The following is a 23,914-nucleotide window of genomic DNA, read 5'->3' as shown; positions in this document are numbered from 1 at the left end:
ACATCCAAGTTCTAAAATGGGAACATTTTCCTAGAATGTTGAAGAAGAGGGAAAGAAGGGAGGGAGGGAGGGAGGGAGGAAGGAAGGAAGGAAGGAAGGAAGGAAGGAAGGAAGGAAGGAAGGAAGGAAGGAAGGAAGGAAGGAAGGAAGGAAGGAAGGAAGGAAGGAAGGAAGGAAGGAAGGAAGGAAGGAAGGAAGGACAGACTTAATGTAGGTTGCTTAACTGATGGGGATAAAGAGTCAGCCTTGGAATCAGGAACTCCATCCAGTTCACTTCTCTGACAATAAGCTGCCTGTGTGAGCCTGGGCAGGGTTCTTAATCTCCCATAGTTCTAGGCCAGAAGTGGCCAAAACAAGGCCCTCCAGGTTGGTGCTCAACACTCCTGTACTCTGGAGCGAAAACTGAACCAGATTAAAATGTCACTGGAAAATATTTAGCAAAATAAATAAAATACCATAGAATGCAGGTAATGTTAAAATGTGATTTTCTAAGTTAATATGTGGTCCCCAGGGATCCTTATGACTGGCTCTCATTTCCATATGAGTTTGGCACCACCACTCTTGGAAACTCACTAAGACTGTAAGTTACAGGGAAGATGCCATTAGTAGGGAAAATTTTCTGAGAGTCCCCTCCTACATCAAAGGAATCCTAGGTCTGGACCCCTTCCCCCAAAAAATAACTCTAAAAAATGGGTACATAATCTGGTAGATGCAGTGTGTGTTCTAGGAATCTCTGAGCATTAGCAGAATCTGAAATTTAGTACTCCTACAAAAGAAGCTATGAACTGGAGTGAATACAAATTGGTTATGTAAATGAGGGATTCGCCTCACATGCCCCATAATCCTTCTTAATCTTACTGTCTTCCCTCTGCATGTTGTCTCCCCCATTAAATTGTCAGCTTCTTAAGAATTGTACTGGGGAAGGGGGGTTGTTGTGGGTTGGGAGGGGGAGGGGGTTGGCCTTTCTTTGTATCCCCAGCACTTAGCACAATGCCTAGCATATAGTAGACTCTTAATAAACAGCAACTGACATGACCCTTGATACCAGGAGTCAGGAGGGAGATGTTTGGTGAGAAGGAGAAAAGCTAGCAGATTTGGGTAAGAAGTCTCATCCTCACAGGCAGTGAGAGGGCCTTGGGCTATTCCTCAGACTTGTAAAGGCACCATCTTCCCCCCAATCTGTACTTGGGCTAGAATTCTAAGCCAGGTTTCTGAAATTCTGGTTAATTACCAGTAGCTCCATTTCGGTCAATGCCAGCTCTTTTCAGGGGACTACCTGACTTTCAGGCTTTCTGAATTTTCATTCAATTCAGATAGATAACACAATGGATGGAATGCAGGACCTGGAGCTCAGAAGACCGGAGTTCAAATCCAGCCTCAGACACTGGGCAGGTCACATAATTTCTTTCTTCCTCAGTTTTTCTGCTTACTAGCTATGTGACTTTGGGCATGTCACATATCCTCTATCTGCCTCAGTTTGCTCAGCTGCAAAGTGAGGATAATAATAGCATTTACCTCCCTCCCATGCTTGTTGTGAAGATATAATGAGATAATATTTGGTAAGGGCTTTGCAAACCCTAAAGCACTTAAAATAAAGACTAGCTATTGTTATTTCAACAAGCATTTATTAAGCACATACTATGTGAATGAATGAATGAAAAGGCATTTATGAAGCTCTTATTGTATCCCAAGCCCTGGCAAAACAAATTCAAAGGCAAGACAGTGGCTGCCCTCAAGGAACTTACTTTCTTTGGGCCACAAGGCTTCTGACAAGAAAGTATTATGCTGAAACACATTTTGATGATTAGAGATGATTGTTTGCTTGTTTCCATCTTTTGCAGGGAATCGGGGAGGGACGTGGCTGAATGCAGCTACCAAAAAAAAAATTATTAAAATTTAACCCAGAAGCCATGATCCACTGCCAAAAATCACTTTCTCCTGTTAAAATGCAGTATTTTTAAGTGAGGTTTCAGCTTTTGACTTTAAGGGTGCTAATAGATAGAGAGCTCTAAGGAAGGATGCCAGGGCAGAACTGTGTTTCACAGGGAGGGAGGTGTGGATAACCAGGGAAGCAATGTGGCTTCAGGATACCCAGGGTCCTCAGCCCTCCAACATCAGAGGTCCGGCTCCAGGCCTGCCTGTGCCACGGATGTCAGACCAAAGAGAACGTCAGGGCAGACTCTTTGTCCCCTTTGGGCCTGTGGGGAGGCAAGAGGCATCATGCAAAAGACGGTTCACACGCAAAGACCTACCTGATCTGCTTGCTATGAAACCATCAGATCCTCCCTGAGAGGCAAAAGTTAGACTTAGAGAACAGTTACCTGGGACTCAGGAGCCAGGGCAGACAAAGGGGACAGTATCCTCTGATCAAACTAGCAGCAGACCTGGAATGTTGGGTCCATGGAAGAGCTCTGAAATTAGAAGATCTGAATAGGAATCATAGCTCTGCCATGTATGACCCTGGGCAGTTCGTGTCCCCTTCCTGAGCCTCATTTTTCTCATCTGTAGAATGAAGGGATTGGAGTAGATGATCTCAAGGGTCCCTGCCAGGCTTCAGTCTATGATCCAATCTAATCTTAGCCCAAGATTAGAGCAGATCCATAAAAGAGAACTGGATTTTGGAGTCAAAGGACCTGGGTTCAAATTCCAGCTCTGTTCCTCCTTGGTTCTGTGTGACCTTGGACAAGTCACTCCTCCCTGGGCCTCAGTTTCCTCCTCTGTAAAATTAGGGGAGAGCCCTGGACTGGATTCTAGATCTCTAAAGTCCCTTCGAAGTCTAAAATCTTCAAACCTAAATTGACCTTAAGAGGTTGGGGATGGGGGGTAGGGAGAATCCTCCCATTCCTAGGTGCGGTTTTCTCTGGAAGTGTAGAGACGTAAGCTTTTTCAAGGCCATCCAGTCAATGTTTTCTCCCCCTGCTCCCTCTAATATGAGCCCAGGGCCTTACCAATTCAATTTTCCATTTCAAGATTGATGGACATGTTCTATTCTGTGCTTGCACACCTGACCGCATTTGCGTTAGTGGGGGTTTTCCATGTAAATCCCTTATCATGGCAACAGGAATATAATGGCCTACAGCTTTTGGAGAGGTTAGTTCCAGAGGATGGAGGCACAGTCAGCCCTGAATTGGGATCCAAGCTCCAGCTCTACCTTTTTTTACCCTACCCCACCAACAAAATCCTTTTCTTTCTGCCTTCCTTTCTCCCTTGATCCTAAGTGACAAGATTTGCCAGCATGCATCAGCAGAAGGTGTTTTCATACTGAGAACTCCCTATACTGGGTAAATCACAGTTTTTAAGAAAAAAAAATGTTTGATTGGATCTCCTTATCTCACATAGGAGGGAAATAAAGAACTCACTGCTGGGCATAGGAGTTTTGACCTGCTCTGTTTCTGACCTGGGCTGGTTCTCTCTTCATTACAAATACTGGTGGCCTCCTGCCCATGGGGGCTCACCATACTGATGTCAGACTTGGTGTTAACACTAAAGCCTATTGGTTTTAACCCATTATAGCTCAGAACTTTCTGAGCTTGACAGGTCTGCCAGCCTCAACCCCCCCAATATTAGGAGTCGAAAGCGTGTGCCACCACACCTGGATGGACCCAAATTTAAAATAAAAGAAATTCTAGCTATTTTTCTTCTTATTAGTGAGAGACAGAGGTGACCTAGAGATGGCCTTAATATTAGAAAGACCTGGGTTCAAGTCTCACCCCTGGCACATACTGGTTGTGTGACCCTAGACAAGTGGCTGTTGGTATCCCCTGAAAGCTCTCTCTAGAGAGGGCACTCACCTGCATTTGGAGAGGGAATTTCTTCACCTGTAAGTTTCCTGTACTGATGAAATCACAGAGGAGGATTCAAAGTAGAGCTAATGAATGAAAGATTATGGACATTAAGCATTAATAAATTCAAAGGAAGAAGAGAGCATGCACTACCCAGGGGGACAGTGCCTGTCCTGGACCAGACCTTAGCCCCTAATTCCCAAGTTTCAGATTTCAGCTGCCAGGGAAGGGGGAGGCCAGGAAGGGAAGAATCTTTTACTCCAGTTTGGCTAACCATTAGCAAGAGCAGCAGAGCTAGGATGGGGCAAGTGGCAATGGCCTCGGTCTAGCCCAGCACTCAGCCTGGGGAATACCCCTATTCCCCTGTGCCCACAGGGAGGCTGAGCACAGGCCGGAAGGGCACAAACATCCTGCAGCCATCTCCAATTTAGATGGCTCTCCATCCCGCCAAGCCCGGTTGTAAATGTGAGTTATGCCTCCTTTCAGAGCGGATAACGAGCCGAAATAAAAAAGTCAGGAATTGATGGGATTCTAGGGCATAAAAACTGTAGCTGTAATGCTTGCATTTCCAAAAGTGCCTTTAATTAATCGTTTATAGCCCAGGCAAGGCAGGAGAGGCCACCCACCCCTTCTGGAGACTCCTTCTCCTGGCTTTAAATCCTGGAGGGTAGAGGATGGATTGCTCTCTGCCCATTGAGAACAGTCAGAGGAAAAGGAGACATGGGAAAAGCCTTAAAGGGGCCCTTTCAAATTGAACCAGACTTGATGAGGTGGAGACAAGGGACCCAGAAGGACCCAGGGGTTTTCTGATGACGGGAAAAGTCAACATTGTCATCATGAGGAGCTTCTTCCTCCACAGGGCTGCTCAGAGCATCCTGCCTGGAGGCACTGTGGGGGAGATTCCAGCTTAGGGGACAGGCACCACCTGGGCCTACGGAAAGAACCCCACTCACCTGGGAACTGGGAACTCCAACCCCCAGAACTGACTGACACTGACTCACTGTCTAACATGGGCATTACCTCTCCTCAGTTTCCTAGGTACAGATGCATGAAATAACAGGGTAAGATTAGATGATCTCAAAAGCCCCAGGCAATTCTAAATCTCTATTTAAGGTCCCTTGACTCTGCATCCTGTGTTCTAATGGCCTTCCAAGCTCTGACATCCATGTTCTGAGGCCTCTTCCAGCTCTGACATTCTGTGTTCTAAGGTCCCTCCCAGCTCTGACATTCTCAGTTCTAAGGGCCCTCCCAACTCTTCTCTTCTAAGGGCCCTTCCAGCTCTGACATTCTCAGTTCTAAGGGCCCTTCCAGCTCTGACACCCTGTGTTCTAGGGGCCCTCCCAGCTCTGACATCCTGTGTTCTAAGGGCCCTCCCAGCCCTGACATCCTGTGTTCTAAGGGCCCTCCCACCTCTGACACCCTGTGTTCTAAGCTCCCTCCCAGCTCTCACACCCTGTGTTCCAAGCTCTAAACGTTCTCTCTGTTGTGGTCCTGTCTATCTCGCTCTAAATTGGTGATCCTGGCTCCTAAGATCCTTTCTTACCAGCAGTCTAAGCTCTAACATTATGTGATCTAAGGTCTCATTCAGTTCCGACATCTTCTCTTGTAAGACTCCTTTGAGCTCTGACATTTTGTTTCTGTGATTCTCAAAAGGTTTTCAGAGATCTGCTCTCCTTTCACAGGCCTTGCTGTATCAGTGCACACCAGTGACCAAAAAGGACATGTTTTTCGTTTGAACCAAAATATGTGCTTTTCTCTGACTAACATGGTCCAACCTGAAGCGTGCCCAAGACTTCCATGAGATCAGTAATAACCACAGTAAAGCTTCTCTCCTCCACCTAACCTCCCACAGGTCCATTAGCTGAATAACACCCTGCTGGCCAAGGACATGCTTATGCAAATACCATCAAACAGATAATTACGTACCGTGTCCCAGAGTTTGGATCAGAACCGGGTGTTCCAAGCAGGAAAAGCAAACCCCTCCCATTTGGGTCGGAGAGTGGGTCTGGGCAGGCCTCATGGCAGAGAGCTCATCTACTGGGCTCCGAGCTTCTGAACGAATTCCATTTAGAATTCAGACAGACTGAGGACACGGATCCCTATCTCAGCAGCCCTTGATGTGACACGGTTAGCACTCCTGACATTTAAAAAGCCTTTCCTCTAAGGGACCGGCATCCAGGCTTGAGATATGCCTGACCCCTCTTCAAAACCATTTTTCTATGACATTTCTTTCAGTCTTTCTCTTTTTCTGTACTCTCCAGGGCTTTCTGCCTTTTACTAGTCATTTATTTCTATTTCTTTTTTTTTCTAGCTATCTCTATCTTTCTCTTTTACCATCTCTCTTTCTCTGTTCCCCTCTTCTTACTTCTCTCTTTTCTACCTCTCTCTTTCCATTCCTCTATCTCTCTGTTTCCTTTCTTATCTTTCTTTCACTTATCCTGTCTAATTTTGTCTCTTCCTATCTCTCTTTCTACCATTCTTTTTCTATCAATTCTCTTACTCTCTATCCTATATAAATGTATGCACATATATCGCTCTTTATCTTTCTATTCATCTCTGAACTTTCTATCTCTTTTTCTACTCTAATTTAGAGAGAATTAAGTGGTGCAATAGGCCTGGAGTTAAGAAGACCTGAGTTCAAATCCAGCCTCAGACACTTCCTAGACGTGTGACCCTGAGCAAGTCACTTAGCCTTAGTCTCCTTATTTGTAAAATTGGGATAATACTAGCACCTACCTCCCAGAGTTGTCGGGATAATATTTGTAAAGCACTTTGCAAACTTTGGAGCCTTCTCTTCTTTTTCCCAATCAGTCAATAAGCAAGTAGGAGCCTACTATGTGCCATTCACTGTGCTCGGCATTGGAAATATAAAGACAAAACAAAACGGTCCTTGTCCTCAGGGAGTTTACATGTTAATAGGAGAAATAGCATGTGTGTATACCTACACCTAAGTGTATATGTAGTTATCTCTATCTATAGCTATTATCTTCACTCATCTATCCACCATCTGTCTATCAATTTATCTCTCTCTATCCATCTATCTCCATCCATACATCTATATCCTTCTATCTCCAGTCATCTATCTATCTATCAATCTATCTACCTACCCATTTATCTATATCCATCTATCTCTATCCATCTATCCATCCATCTATCTACCTACCTACCTACCTACCTATCATTTATCTATATCCATTTATCTCTATCTCCATCCATCCATCCATCTATCCATCTACCATCTATCTATATCTATCTCCATCCATCCATCTAGATCCTTCTATCCATCTCCAGTAACCATCTATCTATCTATCTATCTATCTATCTATCTATCTATCTATCTATCTATATCTATCTATCATCTACCTACCTACGTATTTATCTATATCCAACTATTTCTATCTCTATCCATCCATCCCATACATCTATCCATCTATCTGTCTATCTGTCTATCCATCCATCCATCTATCTGTCTATCTACCTACTTACCTATTTATCTTTATCCATCTATCTATCTCCATCCATCCATCTATATCTTTCTATCCATCTCCAGTCATCATCCATCCATCTATCTGTCTATCTATCTACCTACCTACCTACCTACCTATTTATCTATATCCATCTATCTCTATCTTTATCTATCATCTGTCTATATCCATCCATCCATCCATCTGTCCATCCATCTATCTATCTATCTCTATTCATCCATTCATCTATGTATGCCAAACATATACAAAACAGATGTAATATAACCTTGTGGGGCAAGGCACTAGGAGATTTTTCAACCAGGAAAGGCCTTATTTAGAAAGCAGCATTTCAATTAAGCCTTGAAGGAGACCAGGAATTCCAAGAGGTAGAGATGAGGAAAGGGAGCATTCCAGGCACCTGCAGCAATGTGGACAAAGGAGTAGGGATGGGAGATGGATTGTAAGGTTCAAGAAGGCTGGTTTGCCTGGTCTGTAGAGTGTAAGGAGGGGAGTGATGCATAACATGACTGGGAAGCTAGAATGGGGTCAGGTTGTAAAGAGCTCTGTATATCAGACAGAAGAGCTAATGTTTTATCCTGGAAGTAATAGGGAATCACTAGAGTTTATTGATTTGGGAAATGGTGGGGTTGACATATTCAGACTTGCTCTTTAGAAAAATCACTTTTACTAGTGTGGAAGATGATAGATGGGGGTGGGAGGTGATTTTAAGCACTAGGACTACTTAAAAGGCTAATGTGATAGTCTAGGTGGCCAGTGATGAGGGCCTGGACTAGGGGCATTAGTGTCTGTGTGAGTAGAGAGAAAGGGCCAAATGCAAGAAATCTGATCAAATGAGCAGTCAAAGATGATAGCCGGGATTTATTTAGCACCTGCTATGCTCTGGGTACTGTGCTAAGTGCTTCACAAATTTAATTATTTAGCTCTCAGGACAAACCTGGGAGGTAGGTGCTGCTATTAGCCTTATCTTAACAGTTAAGGAAACTGAGATAAACAGAGGTTAAGAGACTTTGCCCAGGGTCACAACTAATAAAGATCTGAAGTCAGGTATGAATTCAGGTTTTCTGACTCCAAGCCTTTTATCAACCACACCACCTGGTTTTCTCTTTCTCTCTCTTTCTTTTCTCTATCTCTGCCTCTGTGTGTCTGTCTCTGTCTGTCTCTGTCTGTCCCTGTCTGTCTGTCTCTCTCTCTCTGCCTCTGTCTCTCTCTCTGTCTCTGTCTCTGTTTCTCTGTCTCTCTCTCTCTGTCTCTCTCTCTCTCTCTCTCACACACACACACACACACAAACACACACACACACACACACACACACACACTAGGTGAACTAGCAAACACTCTTTTCCATTTGGGATTAATAACATGGGACCTGACTCCCTCTCTGTAAGGAAGACAAGACTTCTGAATGAAATACATCATAGAAAATAGGTCAGATTCCTTAACAGAAAAATTGTTTTCCATGACCAAAAGATTTCCAGACTCCAGGCAGTATTCTCCAAATTTCAGTGTGGGGATGCCCATACAGCACCACCCTCCCCCTACCACATTCCCAATGAGTAATTAGTCATCTAACTTATGCCTTGAGACCTCAGGTGAAAGGGAATCCCTCCCCATTCCTGGTTGCCATTCCACTTTGGGACAGCTCTAACTGGGAAAAAGTTTTTCCCAACATTAAGCCCAAATAGGCCTTCTTTGCTCCTTTTTCTGCCCTCTAAAGCCAAATAGGAAAAAGCTCATTTCTCTTCCACATGGGAGCCTTACAGACACTTGACCATAGTTATCATGTCCCTGCCGAGTCCTCTGTATTCCAGGATAACATGCCCAAGTCCTTCAGCTGATGCTCTTATATCAGCTAATGCTCTTATGTCATGGACTCAGGGCTGTTCAGCATCCTGGTTGGCCTCCCCTGGATACCCCCTCCCCCACTTTATCATTACCTTTTCCTGACTATGGTGACAGAACTGAATGTAAGACTTCAGATGTGGTCCAAGCAGGGTGGACAACAGAACTACCTTCTCCTTCGTCCTGTGCATTTTGCCTTTCAGGTACAGACTATTATTTCAATATCTTTCTTGACCACCATATTCCACAGTCAACTCAATCAACAGGTATTTATTACATGCCTCCCATGGGCCAGAGACTAGGCTCATATTAAGCTTGCAGTCCACTGAAACCCACAGATCTTTTTCAGACAAATTGCTATCTAACAACACCTCCCCCATATTATATTTATGAAGTCAATTTCTTGAACCCAAGAATAAGACTTTACACCTATTAAATTTCATCTTATTGACTCCACCTCAATATGTTGACCTGTCAAGATGTTTTGGGATTCTAATTTTGACCTTCAGTGTAGTATCTCTTCCTCCCAGTTTTGTGTCATGGGTGCATTTGATGAGCCTGACTTCTATGTTTTTATTCAAGTCATCAATAAAAACGTTGAACTGCACCAGGCCAAGAACGGATCCCCAGGACATGCTATTGGACAGGCCTAGCTGACCTGGGGAACTATGACAGCATTCTGTGGCCTGGACATTCAACCATTTCTGAAACCCTCTCATTGTCCTGTCTGCCAGTCCTCATCTCACCATTTTTTCCAGTATAATGTGGAAAAACTATATGAAATGCTTGGCTAAAATCTGCAGTGACCTCTATCATTAGGATTCTGCTGGCTTCCCAGCTTAGTAAACCCCCCTGTCAAAAACAAAGGGAGGAAATGAGTTAGTCTAATGTGATCTACTCTTAAGCAAGGCATGGGAGCTTTCATAGCAAATGCATTCCTATAAAATTCACATCCCTTAGAAAGATGGGGTTTGCCTCATGCTAACTCTTTCTAGTTTTCTCAAAGGATAGGTACTCCATAGTAGAATTTAAGGCCTGGATGGGAGCTTAGAGATCATATTGCACAAAAATTCTTCACCTGGAAGTGGGGATGGCAGTATATGATTTTTTTAAAAATATATTTTTATAAGAATTTTAAAATAACTGATTTCCTTTCTATTTTATATATATATATATATATATATATATATATATATATATTATTTTATGCTTTTAAAAACATCTTTCTGAGGAGTCCATCAACTTCACCAGACTGACAAAGGAATCTATGTCTCAAAAAAAATGTTAACAAATCCTGATCTAGTCCAATCCCCTCATTTAAAAAAATTAATTGTATTGGTATCTTTTGTTTTCATTTCATGTATTTCCCACTATATCCATCCTACCCTCTCCCCTCCTCCCAGAGAGCCATCCTTTAAAACATAAATGGAGAGGGGAAGGGAGTTCAGCAGATCTAACATACTGACGTTAGTCTGATGCTTCATATAGTATTCTCTATCCAGAGTCCCCCATCTTTGCAAAGAAGTGAGGGAGATGAACCTTCCCACGGCTCTTCTTGGGGGACAAGTCTGGCTATAATCATTTTGAAGCATTGTTCTGATTGTTTTCCACCACCCCCTCCCCTCATTTTACGAATAAGGAAATTGGGGTACAGAGAAGTCAATTGACTTCCCCAGTGAGTTAGTGACAGATCCCTGATCTGGGCTGGATCTGTAAGAGTTAGGAGGGAGACCGCTTCCAGCTCTATCTCCTAAGTGTCCTTAAGTGTCCTTAAGACCCTTTGCTGCTCTAAAATGCTATGAGTTTGATTTTCTAGGACAAGTCCCTCCAGGCTCCCTAGGGTACAGGACCTATCCTCCTCAGCAGGTGATCTTGATCAGGCCCTCACCTACTCAGGGAGGCACAGTTGGCTATGGGGGAAGGAGGGAGTGGGTGTCATGGCAACGCCCTTGCAACCTGGCCTGAGCTTCTCGAAAAATCAGGCCTGCAGCTCTTCCTCTGCAGTAGGTGCAAAGCAAAGCAAAGTAAGGATGCAGAACTGGATTTCAGAGTGCAGAGGAAGGGAAGCCCAGCAGGGCCTGGTCCTGGATGTCCCTTCTCTTCCCCTGGGGTCCTCTCTGCCTCTCCCCACTTCCAGGAATCGGTTCTGCTCACTGCTCTTAGCTTACGGCCTCCCTAAGCCAATATGCATCTTCATATATACATACATACATATAATTTTCCACAGATTTCTGTTTTCTGTTTCCTATTTCTGTGTAGTTTGGTAAAAAGTATTTTTCTCTTTTTTTTCCCTCCCCTCTCCTTCCGTCCTGTCCTTTCTTCTCTTCTCTCTCCCTCTCCCCTTGCCTCTCCCTCCCTATTCCTCCCTTCCCCTCTCCTTTCTTTCCCTCCCCTTCCCCTCCCTAGTCTCCTCTCCTCTCTTCTTCTTCCCTCCCCTCCTTTCTCCCCCCCTTTCCCTTCCTTTCTCTTTTCTCCCTCTCCACACTAACCCTCTACCCCATCCTTCTCTTCCTTCTCGCTCTCTTCCCCCTTATACTTTCTCTTCCTCTCTCCCTCTCTTTCCCCTCTCTCCCTCCCTCCTCCCTCTCTTCTCCTCTCCCTCATCCCACTGCCCCCTCTTTCTTGGTGTATTCTGCTAAAATCATCAGAAACAATTTTAATTTTATTTTGTCTGTCAAAGTGTACAGCCACTGCCAATTAGTCACTCTATGTGCCTCTGAGCCGAGTTGTATTCTCTGGATCTCATTTGTAAATTTAAGGAATAAATGAATGATTTCTAAGGTCTCTCCCAACTCTATGTTCTAACAATCTGTGTTCTAAAGCCTCTGCCAGCTCTAACAATCTATGTTATAACATCCTTTCCAGGTCTAACATTCCATGGTCTAAGGTTTCTCTCTTAGCTCTGACGTTTTAACATCCCTTGTTTCTAATAATCTGTTCTAAGGATCTCATTACATTCTATGTTCTAAGACCCCTCTCAGTTCTGACATTCTATGTTCTAATACCCTACGTTCTAAGCTCTGACTCTGCATGTTTTAAGGTCCTTCGCAGATCTGGCATTCTCTGTACTAAGGTCCCTTCATCTCTGACATTCTTCATTCTTTGATTATAGAGTAACAACCTCAGATCTGGAAGGGGCCTCAGAGAACACTGGGGATGTCAGAGATGCCATTTTCTAGAGAGGGAGTCCATTGCAAAACCCCTCCACACACAGACCCTCTTACCCCAGCTCCTTGGCAGATACCAGCTCTCAGTCTTCCAGCTTCCAAGATGAGCATCTCCCTCACGGTTGTGTGTTTCAGACTCTGACAGCCTGTCCAGCCCAACCCGCCTCAGCCTGTCAGAAGGAGAGGAGCAGATGGACCGGCTGCAGCAAGTGGAGCTGGTTCGAACCACCCCCATGTCACACTGGAAAGCAGGAACTGTCCAGACCTGGCTGGAGGTGGTCATGGCAATGCCCATGTATGTCAAGGCCTGCGCAGAGAATGTGAAGAGTGGGAAGGTAGGAACACCAAAATTCCTCCAGCTCAGTCACTTATTAGCCATGGAATTCACCCCCCCCTTCTCAGGGCCTCACTTTCTCCATATGTAAATAAAATGAAGGGGCTGTGCTAAGGGCCTTTCCTGCTCTCCTTGGTGACTTTTTAAATAGGAGCTGCTGCTGCTCACATTATACATGGAACAATTTTGCTCCCTTAGAAGCTCTCTTTCTCTAGAAGGGCTACATGGCCTCATGATATGAATGTATTCAAGATTGGGAGACCTGGGTTTCAGGCCTGGTTCTCTCATTAACTCACTGTGTAACCTGGAACAAGGCCTTGTCTTTCTGACCTAGAAAATGAAAACTAATGGCAACTCCCATACCCAGCCTGGATGAAGTAGCAAAATATATTGGAAAGAGAACTGCTCTAAGAAGCTTCTCAGTGCCTGGCCTACAACTTACCAGCTGTGTGACCATGAGTAAATCTCTTCATGTATCTGGGCCCTGATTGCCTCATCTGTAAAATAAAAACAAAGATCCTTTTTTTTTTTTGGCACCAATCCTGTGATCGTTGGTATAGGGAATTCTCAGGTGAGGAAACTCCATCCACCGGTGCAGGTTGGCCCCTTTTTAGTAATTTATAGTCTTAGAAGTTGCCTAGAGCCCCGAGTCACACAGGGCTAGTCCTGTTGCCCGGGACCACAGATGCCGGGATGAATCAGAGGCAAGACTTAAACCTGGGTCTTCCCTGCTCCAATGACAGCTCTTTTATTGATCAGCATCCACTGGGCTATGCAGCCGTCTCTCGATGACTGGTAAGAAGGGATTCATAGTAGTAGTGGTAGTAGTATTGTAATTGTTATCATCATCAATAATGATAATAATTGCACTTGTAAGATTTTCAAGGTACTTTATCTTATTTGATCTTCAAAAAAACCCAATGAAATAGGTGCTGTTATTATCCTCATGTTAATAATAACATCAATGTTGTTGTTCAGTTATGTCCAACTCTTCATGACTCCATATGGGGTTTTCTTGGCAGAGATACTAGAGTGATTTGCCATTTCCTTCTCCAGCTCATTTTACAGATGAGGAAACTGAGGCAAGCAGAAGTAAAGTGACTTGCCCAGGGTCACCCTGCTAGCAAGTATCTGAGGCCAGATTTGAACTCAGGTCTTCCTAACTCCAGGCCCAGCACTCTATCCACTGAGCCACCCTAAGCTGCCAATAACAATAAACATTTACAAAGTGCTTTAACCTTTGCAGAATACTTTTCATATATTATCTGATTCAGTCCTCAAAACCAACCTGTGATTAGGTACTGTTATTATCCCCATTTTACAGATAAAGACACTGAGTCATTAGAGAGGTTAAGTGACTTGCCCAGGGTCCAATAGCTACTTAAGCATTTGAGGCAAGATTCTAACCTTGATTCCAAATCTAGTCCCTCCATGACCTACCTGCCTTCAAGATCTACTCATTATTATGGAAAGTAATTATAAGCTATTATATTATGTTATGTTATATTATCATTTATCACATCATATTATTATTTATATTATATATTATGTATGTAGTATTACATTCCATTATGTTCCATTATATTACATTATATTGTATTGTATCATATTATATCATATCATTATTAGTGTATTACATCTAGATTATAAGCTACTCTCAGGGTTATGGCAAAAACATAATTAAATCATAATTGTGATTGGACTTTGTAAAGTGGAAAAGCGTTGGCCAGCTGGGAGGGCCAAGTTGCTGGGGGCCATACTGCTGATGCCCCCTGAGACTGATGCCTCTCTGTAGCCTAGGAGGGGACCAGCACAGGATCCCCAAGAGTCCTGCTGGGACCTGAGCTCCCATTGTCTCCTGGGCACAGGTGCTGCTGAGTCTGAGTGATGAAGACCTGGAGACCGGCCTTGGCGTGTGCAGCTCCTTGCACCGCCGAAAGCTCCGTCTGGCAATTGAAGACTACAGGGATGCGGAGACTGGCAAATGGTAAGCTTCTTTTACCCTCTGACTCCCAGCAGGCTCACCACCCTCTTACCTCCTTCTCCTCTCTTGATCTTGAGGTCTCTCTCAAAGGTCAAGAGTACAATTATTCCTTCCACATCGCAACTTTCCCCATAGTGGTTCTGATATATTGTGGGTCAGTATAAGAAATTAAATGGGAATTTTGGTGGAGTTTTGTGGAAGCTGCAAATGACACAGAAAAGTTCAGAAATTCAGAAATGTATAAAATATATGTATAATATTGTATAACATCAATATATTTTATCTTATAATGCTACAATAATTCTTCTTCTCTGGTATGAAGGGAGGGCCAAAAAATTTTACATGGATTTTCCAGATCCAGGTCGGGCTGGGGGAGAGGCACCATGCCCCAACCCTCATGATGTGGAAGGAATAACTGTGGTCTCTTGGGGAGGCAGCATCACAGAGTGGAAAGATTTCTAGAATTAAATTCGAAGGACTTGGGTTCTTTTTATACAATGTTAGGACTCTGGTAGAATATAAGCTCCATGAGGGCAGGAGCTGTCTTGCTTTTGTATTTGTATTACCACTACTTAGCTTAGTGCTTGTCACATAGAAAGCATTTAATAAAAACTTTTCATTCATTGATTTCTTCTGGGATTTCCAGAGTCCTTTTAATTTTTTTTTCCTTTAAAAATTTTTGCTGACGCCTTTTGTTGAAGCTTTACCTTTTAACTAGTAAAGACAGCTAAGCACAACCCATCAACACTTGGGACTCCATCTGGCAGCGTATGCACCATTCTGCACCCATACTCCCCGACATCTCCAAGAGGAGAGAGGTACATTCCCTCATCTCTTCTATGGGGCCAAGATGGTTCATGACAACTACATAGAGTTCAGTTTCATTTTAAAGTTCTCTTCATTTACGTTCTTTTAGTCCCTGTGTATGTTGTTTTTCTGGTTCTACTTACTTCAGTATGCACCAGTTCAGACAAGTCACCCCACGTTTCTCTGATTGCCTCACATTCTTCATTTCCTACAGCATAATAATAACCCATTATTATCATCACGTAATACAACTTGCTCAATCGTCCCCAAATCAATGGGCTCTCATTTTGTTTTCAATTTCTTTGTTCATTACCATGAATATTTTGTTATATGTGGGACCTTACTTTCTATTTTTGACCTTCTTGGGATATGAACAGTGACTTCTATCTCATAATTTCAAATTGTTTTCCAGAATATTTAGCCCAATTCACAGCTCCACCAACAGTGTATTAACATGCCCATTTTCCCATAACACTTCCAACATTGATAATTTCTATCTTATCTTTTATCTATCTTCTTTTCTATCTTTTATATTGGCTTATTTGTTGGGTGTGAGGCAAAACTCTAGAGTTGCTTTCATTTGAATCTCTCTTATTGTTAGTGAATTGTTACAATCTTGCCTATGGTTATTAATAGCTTGCAATTTTTTCTTTGAAATTACCTTTAAGCACTTACACGTTATCTGTTAGAGATTCAAACCCTTTAAAAAGAACTCTCCAAAAGCAAAATGGAATTCTTCAGGAACTAGTAGGTTTCCTCTCACTGAAGGTTTTCAAACCAAAGTTAGATGACCTCTTGTTAGAAAAGGGATTCTTGGACAGGTACAGGTTAAACTCAGTGGACTTTGATCCTAAGGTCCCACCAAAATCCCTAAGGTCCCCTCCAGTTCCCAATCAATCAGTCAATGTACTAGCATTCATTAAGGCACATTTTGTTGTTTTTGTCTTTCAGTCATTTCAATTGTATCTAACTTCTCATGACCCCCTTTGGGGTTTTCTTGGTGAAGATATTTCAGTGGTTTGCCATTTCCTTCTCCAGCTCATTTTAAAGATGAGTAAACTGAGGCAAACAGGGTGAAGTGACTTGCCTAAGGTGACACAGCTAGTCAGTGCCTGAGGCCAGATTTGAACTCAGGAAGATGGGTTGGGCTCTCTACCCACTGTGCCACCTAGCTGTCCTCATTAAGGCACCTACTACGTGCCAAATATAGTGGCTGTATGGACTGAGAGTTGGCCTTTAAGCTGGAAAGACCAGGGTTCAAGTACTGCTTCTCACACATACTGACTGTGTGACCCCAGCTGAGCAAGCCAATTAAACCTCACGGTGCCCTAGGAGACTCTCAGGACTCTCAGTCCCATGGCAGGGCTGACCTGCAGTGGTAGGAGTCCTGGAAAGTTCCTGCTATCACTGAAATCACAGATTCAGTCTCTATCCCTATGTGCCAGGCACTGTGCTAAGCCTTGAGAATAAAATGATAAAAAGTGAAACAGTTCCAGTCCTCACAGAACGTATACGCTACCTAAGTCCTATCACTGTGTGAAAAGAAGAGGGAAAGGCACAGGCAGAGGGCAGGAGAAGAATTCTGACACAAGTGGACAGTTGTCTGTCCGCTCAATACCCTGCTTCTCCATCCTATTCAACTCAGTTGCCTGAACCTTGGACAGCTATCCCACTATGTTTCTTCAAGAGGAAGCCTGACAGAGTGGATAGAGTGCCAGACCTACAGTGGAGAAGACCTGGATTCAAACCCCACTTAGGATATAGCCTGTGTGACCTTGGGCCAGAAACTTATCTCTCTGAGCCTCAGTTTCCCTATCTGGAACACAAGGATAATATAATACTAATTGTTTCCACTTCTCCAGGTTATTACAAAACTCCAATGTTTATAAGGCCTGTAAAACATTTTGCAAACCTTAAATGTACCTGGTAGTAAGGGCAGGGGATCTCTCAGTGTGGAACTCTCTCTACCAACATAAATCACAACTCACTGACAACTTAGTAGATAAATTCCAGAGCACATAGAAGTGAAATGATTTAATCCATGTCATACAACTAGTAGGCATAATGGCAGAATTTGAACCCAGGTTTTCTGGTCTCCAAGCCCAGCACTCTGACCACTATGCCTTAATGCCTCTCAAAGTCCACCATAAAGCATTATATATACAATAGGAGGAGATCAGGGAAACCTCCCTGACCTGCTAGAATAAAGCACCTTTCTTATAGCTTGGCATGATGGGAGATCCCATAAAGTCAGAGCACTCATGGCCAGCTCCATGGTAGAGGCCTCATTCAAACAGGTCAGGGAACTTCCTCAATCACTTCCTAATAAATACACGATGCTTTAAGATATATAGATATAGATATATATGTGTGTATGTGTACATATATATGCTTTGCACACACATACACATGCATATGTATATTGTATACATACACATGCATGTAGGTGTATAAGTATGTATGTATACTGATATACGTCAGTTATTATTATTATTCTTATACCACTTCCCACACCTCACAACTCTGCCTCTCTCCCTCCTTCCCTTTCTCCCTCCCTCCTCACTACTTTAATCCTCCCCAGGGCTAGGAGGTAGGTGAGTTTTGGGGGTATTTACATATTCCCTTCAGCCCTATCAAGGGGAGAATGAGCACAGACTTAGCCCTTGGGGTGGCAGGAAGGAGAAAGGCACTTTATAAACTTGACACATTTTGTTTTGCATAATTATTTCCTTCACTGGTTCCCCCATCATTTTTTGCTCAGTTAATTAATCAAATCTGGTGGTGTATGCTATTATTTGCACAACCAGCTTTGCAGATTTTTTTTTAACAGGTTGGTTTGAAGCCAGAAAGCCAGACCAATGAGACCTGAGACTTGAGTAGGAGTTCTATAAAGTAAGGATGAGAGAACAGGAGAGAAGAGGAGAGGAAAGGAGAGGAGAGGGGAGGGGAGGGGAGGGGGAAGAGAGGAGAGAGACAGAGGCAGATAGAGAGGAGGAGGAGGAAGGGAGAGAGGGAGGATTAGTTAGACCTATCCAGGAACTATTAGCACCATTGACAACAGTCAGACACTATATACATACCTTGGCATGTGATTAGGAAACCTACCTTTCTGCCAGAGATCAGTAGGACACACAGAATAGGAGCGCAGTGGCCGAAGACCCTGGATACCCTATCCTTGGTCCTGACCTGCTCCCGCTAGGTTTGTCAGGCACTGCCTCACCTCAGCTCCACATAAGACCCAGTTCCCTAGATCCTCTGCTCCTGCATCTTTTTTCACCACCTCCCCCCCACCCATATATGCTTTACACACACATACACATGCATATGTATATTGTATACATACACATGCATGTAGGTGTATAAGTATGTATGTATATCCCACTCCTAGAAGGTGTCTGAGACTAAATTTGAACTCAGGCCTTCCTAACTCTACATCTAGTACTCTATTCACTGTATCACCTAGTCTTCCCCAATGTAAAGGGGGCTCTTGATCTATTTGTATTAGATGACTTCTGAGTTCCTTTCTAATTTGAGGATTCAAATACTAACAGCTAACATTTGCATGGGAGCTAGGTGGCGCCATAGTGCATAGAGTGCCAGACCTGGAATGAGGAAGACTCATCTTCCTGAGTTCAAATTTGGCCTTAGACACTTACTAGTTGTGTGACCCTGGGCAAGTCACTTCACCCTGTTTGCCTCAGTTTCCTCATCTGTAAAATGAGCTGGAGAAAGAAATGACAAACCACTACACTAACTTTGCCAATAAAACCCCAAATGAGGTCATGAAGAGTCAGACATGACTTAAAAAAACCTACCAAACAACAACAAAAATTTGTATACCCTTTGCAATACCCCTGACCAGGATCTGCAGTGATGGAGAATTCACTACCTCCTGAGGAAGTCCATTCCAGTTTAGGACAACTCTAATTGTTAGGAAGTTATTAGCTTTCCCCCCTAACTTCAAGCCTAAACTGGTCTCTTTGCCACTATAATAAATCAATTAACAAGGATTTATTAAGGGTCTACTACGTACCAGCCACTATACTAAGCACTGGTGATATAGGCCCAATAAATTAAATAATTTCTTCTCATAGGGAGCCTACAAATTCCAACATGAAAGATGAGTATGCACATACACACACACACACACACATATACACATATACATGTATGTGTGTATATATATGGAAATACAGAATAAATATAGAGAATAAGTACAGGAAAATTAAATACCCCTATTGCTCTCAAAGATATGTCTTCTGGTACCAAGCAGGATACATTCATACAGCACTTAGCATAATGCCTGGCACATAGTAGGCACCTAACAAATGCTGCTGGTTGAGTGACTGACACAGAACAGCCTTCCAAATATTTGAAGACATTTTGTGAATTTGGGTTTGGCTGGACCGTAGACTGTGTAATGGGGAGCAATATAGAATAATCCTGGAAAGGTAGGTTAGAACCAGATTCTAAAGAAGGACTTGAAATGTCAGCAGAGTTTATTTTTTCCTAGAGGTAATAGGGATCACTGCAGTTTATGAAGTATAGGACTGATATGGAGAGTCCTGTGCTTAAGGAAAATCACTTTGGCAGCTGTACAGAAGATGAATTGGAGTAAAGAGAGGCCCAGAGCAGGGAGATCAGATAGAAAGCTGTTGTAATAGTCCTGGCCAAAACTGATGATGTCTAGGACCAGGGAGGTGGTCTTATGAGTGGACAGAGGGAGCAGAGGAAGAGATACTATGGAACTGAATGGAAAATTGATTGCCTATAGGGAATGAGGGGGAGGGAGGGAAACAGAGAGACAGACAGAAAAAAGGACAGACAGAAACAGAGACAGAGACAGAGAAGGGTGGGGGATGACTGAGATATAAAATCAGATGACTGAAAGGCTAGCAGTGCTATCAATAGAAAAGATTTCATGACCATTTAAATAATTGTAACTAAGATTCCAAGGCTATTAGATGACATAGTGGATAGAGGTGCCAGGCATGGAGTAAGCAGACCTGAATTCAAATTCAGCCTCAGAAACTTCCTAGCTGTATGAATTTGGTTAAGTCATTTAACCTCTGTTTGCCTTAATCCACTATAGAAGGAAATGGCAAACCACTTGAGTGTCTTTGCAAGAGAGAAAGAAAGAGAGAAAGAAAGGAAGGAAGGGAAAGGGAAGGGAGGGGAGGAAAACTGAGGCCCAAGGAAGTTAAGTGACTTGTCTAAGGTCATACATATCAAAAGTGGAATTTAAACCCAGGACCTTGGATTCCAGAGACAGAGCTCTTTCCACTGTACTATTATGACAGTTATAACCCATTACTAGGCCTTGGGCCAATAGAAGTCCATTGATCAGGGTCCGTTGATCTGGGGACAAGTGAAGACTCAGAAACAAGGGGTCACTGTTCTGTGCTGAGGTTGCTTCTGTGTCCAATCCAGCAGCCCCCATCTAAGCTGTGCCTGGGGCATCTACCCAGTTGGCCCCTTCCTAGTTAAAATAGATTCCATGTGATTGTGTCTAGTTTCCCCAGCGGTTGGAGGCAGTATAGTACAGGGGAAAGAAAACTAGATTTGGGGCCAAATGACCCGGATTCAAATCTAAGCCTTTCTATTTGTGATCTGTCTGTCCTCCTCCATAAAGTGACTAGGGTAGGAATAACCCATCTCCAAGGTCCCTTCTCCCATGGATGCTACAAAGCTTGGAACTTAAGGATGCTCATCCATAATAGGAAAGGAAAGAAGGACTCTCTGGGGACCTGAGCATCTTGATTACTTCATTCTCCCCTTTTGGGGCTCCCACCATATTCCTCCATAGATCGTGCTTCTCTCTACCTAGGCACTATCTCCCTTGTGATGGCCTTTAAGCCAGATGGACCCCGGACATCTGCTACCTCTTATTAAGCCAGTTTAAGGCCATTCCTGTTGTCATCCTGCCAGCATGTGGCCAGGAGCTGTATGACAACCATGGGTCACATCCAGGCTAAGGGCATCCATAGGGAGGGCGACACGGGAGGTGAATTTCTGGGCAATTGAGTCCAACCCTTTCATTTTACAGAGGTGGAAACTGAGGCCCAGAGAGGTCACATTGCTTGCCCAAGGCCACACAGAGTAAGTGGAAGAGACATAAGCCAAACCTAGGGTTTCCGATGAGAAAGTCAGTATTTTCATTGTTTGTATTCGACCACATTGCATTCCACTTGTCTGTTCTTTCTCCAGCTATTTGTTGGGGACCTATCGTGTAGAGCATTGTGCTAGGGGATGTGGAGGATGCCAGTGGGAATAAGGCATGGCCTTTGCCTCCTGGGAGCCCCTTGTCTAGTTGGGAGTAAACTATATCATTGATGCATTATCAATGGAAATGACTAACAAAAATGGGTTACCCTCCACCCTGCCACTACACCTGAGGGACTATTTATCCTTTTCATCCCCCTTGAAGCTGAGCCATTCCACGTGTGTTGTCTCCCTCTGTCAGAAGGGGAGTTCCTTGAGGGCCAGGTCTGTGTCCTGGGTACTTAGCAAAGTACTTGGAATAAAGTCAGCACTTAACACTCAGCTTGGTGGATACAGTGCTGGGCCTGGAGTCAGGAAGACGAATTAAAATGCTGCCTCAAACACTTACTATCTATGTGACCCTGGACAAGTCACTTATACCGCCATCTGCCTCAGTTTCCTCATCTGTAAAATGGGGATAATAATAGCACCCACCTCCCAGGGTTGCTGTGAAAATCAAATGAGATCGTATTTATAAAGTGCTTTGTAAACACTTTATAAATGCTAGCTATTACTCATTTTTTTCCCATTCATTCCTAACAGTATCTCCCATTTATATAGGGCTAAAGGATTTACAAAACACCCTGCTCACAGCAAATCTGCGTGATAGCTGGTACAAGAACCATTATCCCATTTTCCAGATGAGGAAAACTGAGAGTGAGAGAGGTGGTGTGATTTGCCTAGTGTCACCCAAATAACAAGTAACAGAGTCAGGATCTGAAGCCAGGTCTCCTGACTCTCATCATAGCTCTCTTTCTATGGCAACACACTGTGTCTACATAGATCTAGCAAACTGCTTTGTATATCATAGGCAGTTACTGAGCATTTATTGAAGGAAGGAAGGAAGGAAGGAAGGCAGGCAAAAAGGGAGGGAGGGAGGAAGGGAAGAAGGAAAAAAGGAAGGAAAGAGGGGAAGAAGGAAGAGAGGGAAAGAAGAAGGGAAGGAAGGAAGGGAGGGAGGAAGGAAAGAAGGAAGGAGGGAAGGAGGGAAGGGAGAGAGGGAGTGATAAATTACAATACAAGGTATTGGTGGCCAAAGCCCAGATGAGTAGAAGTGTCCTAGGTGTTCCAAAAAATCATGAGGTCACTGGAATCCTAGCAGGAGCAAATCTTTTTGTTGTTGTTTGTTTGCTTTAAGGCAATGGGGTTAAGTGACTTGCCCAGGGTCACACAGCTACTAAGCGTTATGTGTCTGAGGCTGGATTTGAACTCAGGTCCTCCTGACTCCAGGGCCAGTGCTCTATCCACTGCGCCACCTAGCTGCTCCCAGGAGCAAGTCTTGACAATATGATTAGGATTAACTGCAGCAAGAAGACTTTATAAAGAAGGAAATAGAAGAGAACCAGAAGGGAACAGCCAGCAAATACATGACCATTATTGTTTTGTTCAAGTTCAAATCCTATTATTGTGGTGGAACATTTTAAAGTTCCAGTTTCCTGGTTCTGCATGCCACAGTGCATAGAGCTTCTGGCCTGGAGTTAGGAAGACTCATCACCCTGGATTCAAATCCACACTTACTAGCTGTGTGACCCTGGGTAGGTCACTTAACCCTGTTTGCCTCAGTTTCCTCATCTGTAAAATGAGCTGGAGAAGGAATGGCAAACCATTCCAGTAACTCTGACAAGAAAACCCCAAATAGGGTCACTAAGGGTCAGACATGACTGAAAAACAACTGAACAACAAAAGATTCTAAGAGTCAGAGGCGATAATGAAGAAGATTTGCTTTGGACATGTGGGGGCTTTGAGGTGCCCATTGGTCATCGGGTTTGAAATGCCCACTAGGCAGTTGTTGATCCAGATGTGGGGCTCAGGAAAGAGACTGGGGCTCCATAGAGATCATTGAATCCATGGAGGCTGAGGAAATCACCAAGAGAGAAGGTCTGAACAGAAAATAGGCAGGGCCCTCCAGGAGGATATCCATGGTCAGTGATGATGCAGCAAAGGAAACTGAGAAAGGGTCGTAGGAGAGTCAGGAGGAGAGCTCTGCACACTCAGCCATCTGCTTAAGATTTGAGAAATAGCACAATGTGGTGGGAAGAGCATCGTATCTGGAGTCAGGAGACTTGGATCTGAATCCTGGTTCTTTGTCTTCCTGATTGTGTGACTTTGGATAAGCCTTTCAATTGCTCTGGGCCTCAGTTTCCTCATCTGTAAAATGAGGGGTAGATCCAGACAACACCCAAGGTCCCTTATAACTCTTAATCTATGTTCCTGTGAATGCATATGGTATATTTGGCGAGAAATTCATAGACATG

General features: G+C 43.6%; 1 protein-coding gene across 2 annotated transcripts in view; it reads left to right on the top strand.

Annotated features, from left to right (window-relative positions):
• KAZN (kazrin, periplakin interacting protein) overlaps positions 1–23,914 on the top strand; it is a 586,537-nt gene that overhangs the window by 539,223 nt on the left and 23,400 nt on the right. For both annotated transcript variants that reach the window (XM_020973376.2, XM_020973383.2), the window contains exons 9-10: positions 12,409–12,608; positions 14,476–14,594. In XM_020973376.2, coding sequence (XP_020829035.2) covers positions 12,409–12,608; positions 14,476–14,594 — 319 coding nt within the window. The remainder of the gene's footprint in view (positions 1–12,408; positions 12,609–14,475; positions 14,595–23,914) is intronic.

This window comes from Phascolarctos cinereus, unplaced genomic scaffold (genome assembly GCF_003287225.1).
Source record: "Phascolarctos cinereus isolate Bilbo 61053 unplaced genomic scaffold, phaCin_HiC Scaffold_726;HRSCAF=1367, whole genome shotgun sequence".
NCBI classification, from domain to species: Eukaryota; Metazoa; Chordata; class Mammalia; order Diprotodontia; family Phascolarctidae; genus Phascolarctos; species Phascolarctos cinereus.
The sequence above is the reverse complement of the archived record's forward strand: the minus strand, read 5'-3'. Positions and strand labels throughout refer to the sequence as shown.